Source organism: Protopterus annectens, chromosome 9.part0, assembly GCF_019279795.1.
Source record: "Protopterus annectens isolate FY-2018-M chromosome 9.part0, PAN1.0, whole genome shotgun sequence".
Classification (NCBI taxonomy): domain Eukaryota; kingdom Metazoa; phylum Chordata; order Ceratodontiformes; family Protopteridae; genus Protopterus; species Protopterus annectens.
Window position 1 is genome coordinate 583,717,368 of NC_056743.1, and position 12,484 is coordinate 583,729,851.

General features: G+C 40.5%; 1 protein-coding gene across 2 annotated transcripts in view; it reads right to left on the bottom strand.

Annotated features, from left to right (window-relative positions):
- Window positions 1–12,484, bottom strand: part of R3HCC1 (R3H domain and coiled-coil containing 1) — a 682,694-nt gene that overhangs the window by 531,588 nt on the left and 138,622 nt on the right. For both annotated transcript variants that reach the window (XM_044083119.1, XM_044083120.1), the window contains exons 3-4: window positions 2,375–2,512; window positions 1,306–2,026 (exon numbers count right to left, since the gene is read on the bottom strand). In XM_044083119.1, coding sequence (XP_043939054.1) covers window positions 1,306–2,026; window positions 2,375–2,493 — 840 coding nt within the window. In that variant the 5' untranslated portion in view covers window positions 2,494–2,512. The remainder of the gene's footprint in view (window positions 1–1,305; window positions 2,027–2,374; window positions 2,513–12,484) is intronic.

Below are 12,484 nucleotides of genomic sequence, written 5' to 3' on the forward strand. Positions count from 1 at the left end.
CCAACAGGCATCCTGATGTCTCTTCTACAAACAGGAAAGCTCTTAAGGTGTGACAGTGTCATCTCTCCCTCATCATCTGTACATTTTCACTGAATTTCAGGTATTCTGGAGATGATGGTAGGGATTTGGACCTCTCACCTTTTTCACCTTCCACAGAAGGAAGAATGCAGTGAGATTTTAGGGTTCTTATTTTTGGTCTCTATGGGTATCCTTCTGCATCCAAAGATGAAAGCAGTCTTGTGGAAACTGACCTTCCTAGTGCAGAAGGTCTATGATCTATCCCTGAAGGAGCATGAATAGGTATCCTTAAGAATCTACCATTGCTGTAGGCTATAATACCTGTATTGGGCCTCCTGCAATAGGGTAGCCAACACTGGGGCAGACAATATTATTTCCCCCTAAAACAGGTCGAGTCTGGATAGCATCCACTGGCCCACCCCAACACTGGATTAAAAACAGTGCCTGGTATACTGGCACAGGACCAACAATGGGTCAACCAGGGAAGAGTAAGCAAATGTCAGAGAAGTCAACACAGAACCTAATGATGCTAAAGATAGCAATCAAATGAGGCGAACATCAGGGGCAGACAGACATGCTTGCATCAAGAAGACCAGTGCTGGGCCACCAGGAGGAAACATGTAACTGGATGAAGTCCAATGCCGGAGAAGCAGATGTCGGGACGCCAGAGCTGGGAGAAGCAAAATATGAATACACACACACACACACACACACACACACACACACTGGTAACTTCGAAACTGCAAATACCTAAGATTTGTTTCGAAAACTGTTCATTCCAAAGGCCAGAACACCACATTTCTAATAACAGTGACAAAGTTAGTTCTAATGCATCATTTGTTTGGGGTAATGCTAAGTGCCATTTAAGGGTCTATGATGTCAGTAGGGTTAGAAACAATGCTCCCAGTTTTACAGACACTTGCATATTTGGCAAGCTGAACACCACAGTAAGTTTTGAAAACTGAAAAAAAGAAGCCAAAAAGTACTCGTCCCACACAGAGCCCTGAGAAACTGCACTGGTAACAGCATGAGAAAGACAGGAGTACTCCTATTTTAAACTATGTATGACAATGTACCCAATTGTGGACCAAAGTTATTAATAGCTTCATTTATCTTTACATCCCCACGTTTATGTAGGACTCCATCATGGGATACAGTGACAAATGCTTTAGTCAGACTGATGTAAGCCATGGTAGTGAAGATTAGGCTAAACAAATCTTCCTACTATTCAGTCACATGTATTCTTATATCACCTCCCAAAAATGTTAAGGTATAAAAACTAATTACCTCCTGTTTTAGATGACTGCTGCATTTAGTATCAATGTGATCTGCTTCACTCTTATTGAGATTTGTGTCATTGTCCTTTTTCTGTGAATTCCTAATACCCTGTTCTTCCACGTCCATGGAGACAACATTACCTGCAGTTTGACCTGCAGTAGCTTCTTTCATTTCATTACTTTCTAAAATGGATGAAGCACTCTCATCTTCACAGCCTACAGAATCCTCAGTTTTTCTCTCATCATCCAACATGCTTTCTTTCTCAAGTAAAATATCATCTTTCCTTGCTACAACACAGTTTTTATTCTGCTGCTTTTCACTGTCCAAGTCCATTTCACTCAAAGCTGTAGAAGAATACTTTGTGGTTGAAATGGAACCATAGATGATCCCAGATGCTTTCTCAGATGTTGCACTTATGACTGGGTGGTGGCCTTCCCTCCTGGGCAATAATGTGGGTGTCTCTTTCTTAGCCCCATCTACCTGTACGGTCTCTGAATCTAATTTCTGACGTAGTGCTTTTGGGACATACAAAGGCTGATCTGGTCTTTTCATTTTCTTCCTAGATCTGTCAGCTTCGGTAATTTGCTTGCTGGCTGTGGTAGTGGTGGTTGGTGTTCCTAAACGTCCTGGTAATTTGACAGTGTGATACCTGGCTCCAGCTGAATCACTGAGTCTTGAAGCTCCACGGTCACATGACACATTTTCACTCTCTTCTGGTGGAGGAGGAAGCCTAAAAAAGATAAGATTAGAAGTGATTATATGTCAAATAAAGCCAAGAATATTGCTGGTGGTACCATTTTTTCAAATACTAGAGACCCTGCTAATCTCTCTAATCAGAGCAGCTTCTAATATCAGATAGTTTCCTCAATAATGGAACTTGGACAACAAAGTTTTCAAAAAGAACTTCATGAGTTGCATACAAGCAGAAAACACACTTTTATTTCCATTTATCATTTGCTATTCAGTAGACCATGTGGCGGAAGCTAATGTATGGCAGAACACAAAAGCCCATTTCAGCTTTGTTGAAAATCACTTAATTATCCTTTAAATATACTGACCTTAAGCTAAATATACTGACCTTATATCAGGATGGCAAACAATGGTTCTCCTGTCACCTTCTTCCCCCACAGAAAAGCTGGTAAGTGACTTGAAGTATTCAGTGGTTCTGTGGATCAAATACCTCAGCCGGCTGTCCATGGGAGGAAATACCAGAACTCTAAAAGTCAAAACAAAAACATTTAAGATCCTTCCTGTTAAGACTGTTCAAAGCAAACTTAATTACTGTCTGGGCAGTTTAGAAGGTGCATGATTAAAGAGCACAGGAAACCTCCCCCTTTACACTTTCTACATTAGTTTGCACATACACAAGCACAACATACTGGTACAGTAACAGAGTGCCAATAGGGAATGGTTTGAAATTTTAACCCATAATAAAATTCCACAGTTACAAGCTTGACACTTTTATTGCTCATCATCAGCATGCTCAAAGCAAATCATCACTGGCACTGTAACCGCATACCAATAAAGCCGCCAGTGTAACTGATGGGGTATAAGCTTTAAGCCTGTGACAAATGTAACATTTTACTTATTTTACTTTTATTGACAGCAAAATGCTGTATATTCTTTCCCCATTATCATAATCTGCCAAGCAAGAACATTTCACCTCAGGTCATATCAGTTTCAAGTGCATGCTAGTGTATGTAAACCCAAGAATCATTCAAACTTAATTGCAGCTGTTTGGTACCACTTCTTACAGAGCTTGTAAAAGCAATAGTTTTAAAATCAATCACCACTTGTAAAAGCAATACATTTTTTAAAACAAGAACAAGATGCTGGATGGGGTTTCTCTATGATCTTTTTTTACTCTGAAATACATAAAAAAGTTAAATCAATTTCAGTTGTTTACCACTGCCTTGACACTCAATGCTTGTGAAAACTAAGTTTAGAGCAATATGCAGCTAAAGCACAAGCCAAAGCTAGCCATCACTTTGCCTATCCAGTTTATGCTCTCTACTAGTACTGTGTACAACCTCTTTCAGGTTCAGATGCACCAACAAGAAAAAATACCTAATCTGAGTAGTGGAGGGGCTATAAAAGTCACACGTCAAATGCAATACTACAAATAAGCGTTGCATCCAAATTTTTTCAAACATGTTGTTATACTTGCAAATGCAGTCTCTACCCTAAACTAGTGAAAAATACCCTTTTAATTAAAAATTCATCTTCTATTATCTTCTTTAAATGATCAGAGACAGACATTGCATACACCTGCTAGAGATGCAATGCTGCTATTCAGTTCTTGACGTTATTCTTAAAAATATGTCCGCCTCTTGCACTATTCTCTGGTATGGCCTTCTCCAGTGAAGTCTGACCAGAAACATTTCTCCTTTAAACTTCCAAAAGCCCATACAGCAAACTATACTGAATTCAAGCACTACAGATGTGCCAACCTCAGCTTACTCTATGATGAAATATCAAAATTCACTTATGACTGCACCACCCTTGACCTTCAACAGCAAGCCTCACTCGTGAATTCTACACCCATTAAGAAAACTGCATAGAGACAGCAGTCTCTATCAGAACTACTATCATGAAAAATTAAAAAATAAACCCCCCCAATGTTTCATCATCATAAATAAACTCTACAACAAAAGAAAGGACCTCATTAAATTATACATCTCCAAAAACTACCTTCCAATGTGAAATATAAAAAACATTAGAAAAATCTGAAAAAAAACTATCAGTTCCACTAAAGATGCCCATAAACTTAGGCTGACCTCTGAAGCCAAAAGTAATTACAAACCTTTCTTTCTTTAGCTACGTTAGAAAACATACTTCTCTGACTGTACTCATAATGATGTCTCCTATTCTGATCCAACACACATTAACAATATCCTTGCAAACAAATGTTGTGCCAATTTCACTCCTAAGACTTCTATCTAAAGCCCTGAAATATCTTAATCCCTTAGTCCTCCAATTATCTCTAAAGATCAATTACCAAATGTACTAACCAAGAACAAAAATATTTCCTCCATAGGGCCTGACAATATACCTGACTAGTTAAATAATATTGTTAAACATGCATTTGCAGACTTGGTTAGCCAGTTTTACCCAAACTGGTTTCAGCCCTGATGAGCAGTGATGCCCCTCCATAAAGTTAGCCTTACAATTGTCCAGGTAATTACAAACCTATCAGTCTAGCAAGCCTCCTCTGAAAAGCCATGAAACACATTATTGATGTAAACTACAATATCAATATTGTTATTATACTTGATCCCCAAATGTTTGGATTTGTGAAGGGTAGAACCCATCTACTAAATCTGGTAAGTTTATTTGAAAGGTTTATGGAGGTTGTACACAGTGGCCATGTGATCCACATGGCATAAACTGGCCTAAACATTGACTTACGTGTGATAAGATGGATAGTAAACTGGCAGAGAGACAGAAACCTTGCAGTGGGAGTTGCAGGTGCTTCATCTGAGAGAAAGGAAGGTGACTAATGGTATCCCTCCGGGTTCTGTACTGAGACATATCCTTTTTGTCCTTTTCTTTTCAGAACTCCAAGCAGACAGCCAAGACCTCCGACTAAAAAACTCTGCAAATGGCTGTAAACCGGGGGTTAAATCACCTTTTGACACCCAAATACTGCTAGTACCACCTTTTCCAGCTCATACAAGAGGTGTACACCTCTCTGTCTACTGTTGAGATGTTGAAGTAAAAGAAAGTTACACACTTCCCATAACGATAAATATACATTAGCATTTCCATATTCACCATTAGTATTAAAGCTGTCAGAAGGATTTAGCTCAGCATCAAAAACTTTTCCAGGCTCCTCGGCTCCACCCTTTTTGCTCATAATGCATCTGAAGGACCCTTTCCTCAGGTCTGTTCAAGCCCCAGCTAAGGTGCAGCAAGAAAAGAAATAAAAGAATATACCATAAATTACATCATAATTAAAGCATGATCTGACAGAATTCCCTGTCCAATCAGGAAAAGGCAGGGAAATGACAAGAGGCTATAATGATGATAATGGGAACTGCCACTACATAGAAATTTAATTATAGTAAGCACACTTTCATATCTGAGATTAGGAGTTCCATCTTAATCAACTGCAGGCAAATATCCAAGCTTAACACCCAAGGGTAGCATTTCTTTGAATCATGACCCTAACCAGTGTAAATCTGTACAACTGTCTTCCTTGGAAAACAGATCCACAGTAACATGCTACAAAAGTGTGAAACACTGTAAAAGTAATAGAGCAAAACAGTATTTTACGAATCACTGTTGGGTGATAACTGCCATTCTTTCGCATCAGAGAAATAACAGTGGAAAAGAAAAACAAGCTAAATATCTTCTGCATAAAGGTGTACACAGACTACAGATTATGCTTGGGTGAAGTGCTGCCAATGCCATGGATATTCACAAATGAACAGATAGTATGGAAAACTGTTAATGCTCTGGCCAGAAATAGTAGCCTAGAAAATGTATGGACTAATTAGGCTTTAAAGAACCTTATCAACTCTAGTTTAGTTTCTATAAAGCCAGTAGTCTTGAGGCTGAAGGCTTAATGTGAGGAGAAATCATGTGGATTCTCCTCAAACTTTATTATTAGAACTATTTAACCATAACTGCCAGCAAAAAGATGATGTTCTGTGACCTCAAACATGTTTTTGATTAATAACCCGGAAAGGAATGGTCATAAGGGCTACTGGGTAAAGGACCATGAGAATGTCTACTGGATACCCTAAAGGAAATGCAAATGACATTATGCCTTGGTAATGAAAACAATGGAGGAAAGGAAGAAAGAGTCATGGTATAAATAAAAAAATAAATAACACAGTGGAAAGGAAATGGTGAAAGTGCATCAGAAACACTGACCTGGTCAAGAGAGTCAGTGGTGTTCAACTGGACTTGAAAAGGGAAAGTTACAAATAATCCTCAGAGACTTCAACTAGTTACAATTGCTTTCTCAAAGGCAAAATTCAACTATCCTTAGAAAAAAATTAAAATGAATGACCATAAACAGGGACTAATTAAAAGATAAGAAATGAAGATGAATAAACTATTACCGCAAAACAATAAGAATTTGATCTGTAACCCACTTACAGGGAAATACTGCAATAAGGGAGCTATGTCACTCAACTACAACAGAGAGGTCAGGGCATAGAAAGGATATGGTAACAAATGGCCAAGATAAAAATGCACCATGTGGCTAAGAACTGCAGGCAAGAACATGTTGTGTTGATGGAAAATTTAGTCACTACACTTCCCCTCGTTTACACCTGCAAGACAGAAAGTGTATGAAGCTGGAATGTTCCGTTTAAAAGATAGGCTACTTCTAATGCGGAGGTCAAGGGTCCCCCTGATACCTGTACTTATTAAGATTCAGCAGAATAGGCTGAAAGAGAGGAAACATGACAGCACTTAAAAAAATTGTTGTGCAAAAAGAATAACAGTCTTGCTACAAATAGAAACTAATGTTCAGTAAAGTGCAAGACATGTACCTGAACAGAATTACAGGCAAGTACATCTCACCATAAGCCATGCTAGGTCCTCAGACAGAAGGAACAGTCAGGAGGGTCCTTAGAGAGGAAAGTTCTTATCAAAGCTGAAAAAATAAAGTACCTAATCCAATACACTGCCTACAAGGGTAAAAGATAATATGCAACACTACGAAACAAAAGATAGTACCTGACCTACCTGCATACCTGGGCATGCTTCTGCAGATCACACATTTCTACATGGAGTGTGGAAATCAATGAGTGGGCTTCAGTAACTCCTTTTTGTTTCACAGCACTGCATATTTTACTAATGCCATACACTGATCAAAACTGATCATTTGCATGTACAGCCCAGCATATGACCTTTAAGTGGCTGCTGCTAACATGATTGGCATTTACTACAAAGTTTGAAGCTGGCCACAAAATCAGTAACCGACAGCCAACATTCCTGCTGTAACGCAGACTAATTTCTGCACTCTTTCATTTAGCAGTATTACCACAAACGTCAGTAGCTATATTGCTGTTTGAGACCCTGTTTCCCAATGATGGACCGCAGAAAGCATTCTGCATTAGAAGACAATGTCAGATGGTAATTAAACTCATTTTGTGGCCAATTTTATTAAAATAGTGTAATTTGGGGGTTCACATAATGGTTGTAACACACCATTTACAACCCACTCATTCACGTCACCACAGCAGGCATTCCAATGATGTACACAGAGAAGTCCAGCTGCCATGGATGCCAAAAGTAGGCCCACAAATTTTTTTTTTTTGGAAAAAACACAAAGAAAATAAAGATGGCTATTAAGATTGGGGACTGCAGACTTAAGGATGGCACCTAGTTATGGACTTTATTCTGAAGTGATATTTCGTATATGATCTGATCTTTAAGGTTTTATGCCCAATAGATGTGAAACATGAAAACTAAAGAATATGTACATAACGAAGGTTTTCATATTATACATGCGGGCACAAATTTTATGAAATATATAACAAAAATAAAAACACCTCTAAAGTATATCCTATAAGTCAAGGTCAGAACCTAAAGAAGCTATCAAGTCAGGATTATAAAAATGTAATTCATAATGATAGCAGCAGACATACATATGCAGTGACAGTCACCTCAGTCAATGAAATATTTCAAAATCAGAGTAAACCACTTTGAACCAGTTCTAATATCTGCCCTGTGCCACAGTAAAACAGTGCACTCTAAAATGTAGCAACTGAGTACAACCATGTAAACAGATAATGTTATTTAGTAATAATGGGCTGCCAAAATATGGAGCTACAATATAACAAAAGTACAGTTTTGTACCTACCATAAATGTAGATGTTCGAAGATCCACATTGCTGCAGTCCTTACACTTGGGCAGTCCGCTGTCCTCGGTCGGCCCGAATATCAAAGTATAAGGCTGACGTCGGTCAAGGCGCATTTGACTGACATCAGGACGTCAGGGTACAAATGCGCATGACTGACGTCATATCCTCAGTCTTTTCTTGCCCCAGATGTCAGAAGACCCTAAAAATAAAGGTCAAAAACCAAAAGACAGCAAACCAACAACCAACCATCCTAGCACTAAAAATATGTACAATATATACAATAGACCATAAACACCCAATTGACCACCCAACCCACACAACCTCTAACAACAGAGGGAAGGAGGGAGGTAAATTGGACTGCAGCAATGTGGATCTTGAACATCTACATTTATGGTAGGTACAAAACTGTACTATGTTCTTCATCTCACATTGCTGCAGTCCTTACACTTGGGTAGAATCCCAAAGCAGAGGAGAGGGAGGATGGCCAAATTATAAGGAAGCAGGAGCTGCTAAAATGCCCTGCAAAACAGCAGTGGCAAAACCAGCCCTGGATTTAGAGTAAAGTGGTAGGTGATAATGTCTGGAAAAAGTATGCACTGAACTCCAAGTAGCTGCCTCCAAAATATCCTTAGTTGCCACCCTCTCAAAAAGCTGTTGAAGTGGCAGTAGCCCTAGTGGAATGAGGCCTAATCCCAGCTGGAACTTCCTTGCCATGATGGGAATAACAGAAAGCAATGCAAAACCCAATCCACTTAGAAATAGTTTGTTTTGACACAGGCTTGCCCTGAGAACTCAAAGCAAAAGAAACAAATAACTGCTGAGACTGCCTGAACCCTTTAGTTCTGTCCAAATAATAACGAACTGCCTGTGTACATCTAAAGTGTGCAAAATCTTTTCCCCTTTATTTTGGGGATTTGCATAAAAGGTAGGCAAATGAATAGTTTGGTTTAAAGCCACACTAGAAACCACTTTAGGCATAAAGGAAGGATTAGTGCGTAAAGATACCCTATCCTTATGGAAAATTAAGAAAGGCTCAACTGCCATAAGGGCCTGCAACTCAGAAACCCTTCTTGCAGAGGTAATAGCCAACAAAAAGCAGTCTTCCATGATAAAACTTCAATTCAGCAGTAGCTGCAGGCTCAAAAGGTTGTAGAGTGAGTTTCTCCAACACAAAATTGAGATCCCAAGCAGGAGTAGGAGCTTTAGGTGGGGTCTTATATTCTTTGCCCCTCTAAGAAATTGCTTGAACAAAGGATGAGAAAACAATGGTGGGTCACAATCATAGTGAGCCGAAATTGCTGCAGCATGAACCTTAATAGAAGAGAAGGACAAACCTTTGTCCAGTAACTCAGTAAGATATTGAAGAGCCGCACTTAAATTAGGCCCAGAAACATCAAAATCCTTTGCTGCACTCCAAAACAAAAATCTCTTCCATTTGTCTGCGTACACTTTCCTTGTACTAGGCCTTCTGGCTTCCAAAATAACATTTAAAACTTGTTGTGGAAGTGGAGGCCCACTATGGTTCAAAACAGAATATGCCAGGCTGTTAGGTGCAGAGAGTGAAGCTTGACATTGAGCAAATGACTGTCCTCCTGAGACAACAGGTGTGGAATCGAAGGCAAAGGCCATGGAGGCTTTCGCATCAGGCTCCTCAGTAATGGGTACCAATGCTGTCGAGGCCAATCTGGAGCTATCAAAATCATCCTTGGCTTGTCTTGTCTGGCCTTTAGTAGTACCTTTGGGAGGAGAGGCAGAGGCGGAAAGGCATACACATGAAGACTGCTCCAATTGAAAGAAAGAGCATCCACTTTCCAAGCTGTGGGATGAAACCTTTTGTGCAAAACTTTGGCAGCTGGTGGTTTAGTGGGGAAGCGAACAGATCTATGTCTGAGTTCCCCATGACACTGTCAATTTCGAAATACATGAGGATCCAATTTCCACCGTGGGGATCCATAATTTGTCTGCTCAACACATCTGCTAAGGAGTTCTGTGCTCCCGGCAGAAACCTTGCCTGAAGATTTAGCTGTAAACTGAGAGCAGTCTCCCACAAAATCATTGCTTGCCTGCATAGAGGATAAGAATGTGTTCCACCTTGCTTGTTGATGTACCACATGACAGTTGTGTTGTCTGTTAGAATCAACACCTGCCCTGGAAGAAGTAAATCCTTGAAGGCTATTAATGCAAACTGGACTGCTAACATCTCTTTCAAGTTGATATGTAGATGTTGTAGTCTGGCAGGCCACTTGTCTTGTATCCACTTTCCATTCAGATGAGCTCCCAAGCTTTGTCTGAGGCATCTGTCGTCAGAATCTGACTCGCCTCTGGCCGGGTCACAGAGAGTCCCTTGTTTAGGTGACATTCCTGAGCCCACCACAAAAATTCTTTTTGAATGCAAGGTATTATTTGAATGACAGTGTCCAAATCCTGGCAGTGCTGTGTCCATACATTTTTGAGATACCATTGTAGCTTCCTCATATGCAGTTTGGCATTGGGAAGCACCAGAATACAAGATGCCATGAACCCTAAGGCTTGAAGGACTGTCCTTGCAGTCAGCCCGGACTGATGAGACAACTGATGAAAGTAAAGGGAAAGATTCTTTTGTTTGTCCGGGGTCAAAAGGCCATCTGGGATGCTGTATTCAGTCTCACACCCAGAAAGCACATGTCTTGAGAGGGTACTAGACTGGACTTTATTTCGTTCACAGAATACCCCAGGCATCTTAGCACTGCTATCACATAATCCAGATGATGAAGAAGCTCGTCCCTTTCTTGAGCCAGAATCAGGCAATCGTCCAAATAGGGATAAATCTGTATTCCTTTTAACCTGAGGAAAGCTATCACTGGAGCCAGAACCTTCGTGAACACTCCTGGCGCAGTAGATAAGCCAAAGGGCAATGCAGAGAACTGATAATGTGAAGTCCCAGCTCGAAAACGCAGATACTTCCTGCAACTGAGTCTGATAGGAACATGAAGATAAGCCTCCTTGAGATCTAAAGTTACCATCCAATGATCTTTGCCCAGCAGAGGTAAAAGCTGCTGTAACGTCAACATTTTGAACTTGGGAATGTCCAGATAAGTGTTGAGGATAGATAAGTCCAAAATTGGTCTCCACGTGTTTACTTTCTTTGGTACTAGGAACAGGCGAGAATAAAATCCTAGGCCCACTTCTGGCATAGGGACCGGCTGAATGGCCCCTATTTAGAGTAACAGAGAAATTTGCTTGTGAGCCTCTATTCTTTGTGGAGGAGGAACGTCTGGCATGCCTTTGAAAGGAGGCAAGGTATGGAAATAAAACCTGTAACCGTGGTGTATGATATCCAATACCCATCTGTCTTGGGTAATGAAACTCCAATTGTCTTTGAAAAGTGCCAACCTTCCTCCCAGAGGTGCTGCCAGACGAGAAGGCTCTGGCAGCTGAAAAGGTAGGTCATTGGGTCTGTTTACGAAAGGACTGACCCCTGCCCTCACCTGAAGACTGTGCAGGAGAACTCCCTGTTCTAGGCCTGAAAGAGCCCTGAGCTCTGCCCCTACCACGTCTAGATCTACCCCTAGACTGGGAATCATAAGAAGGATACATCCACCCCCTAGTAGGCCAATTTCTACTGAACTTTGGAGGCTGAACCTGCAAAAAATCTTTAACAGTCTGCATAGACTTAGCCTTGTCTTCCATTTTCTTTAAGACTGTTTCAACAGGAGAACCAAACAACACATCAGATTGTAAAGGAGCATCTAAAATCCGTGATTTAACATGGTCAGATAAATTCTGATCCCTCAGCCAGGCGTGCCTGCGAAGAACTGACCCAGTGGCAGCCACCCTAGACGAGGCCTGTACAGCATCAAAACCACATTGCAAAGAATGCTTACCCACCTGTTCAAACATGTACTAAATCTTGCAACTCTTTACAATCAATACCTTCCGCCAGAGCATCAACCTTAGACTTCAATTGTGAAAGGAGATAGTTTTGGTATTTTAACATGTGAAACTGGCAATTCAAAGCCCTCATAGCTAGAGTGGAAGAAGTATAAACTTTCTTTCCCCATCTATCCAAAGCCTTGGCCTCTTTGTCTGAAGGAACCGGATTCTTGACAACAGAAGCCTTAACACCCTTAGGCCCCTGACTAACAGTTTCTGGGTCTGCCCTAGGACTCTTAAAAAGATACTTATGAGCTTCAGGCACCCTGTAATATCTATCCGGTTTAACAGGAGCAGGAGGCAAAGAATCAGGATTAAGAGAAGCCTCTGCAAAAACATCTTCCACCACATCTAAAACAGGAGGAATAGCCAAAGGCCTATGCTGGGGTAAAAACAAAAATTCTCTAAGCCTTTTCCTGGAATCAGAGAAGTCCTGACCTTCCCACTTAAAATGC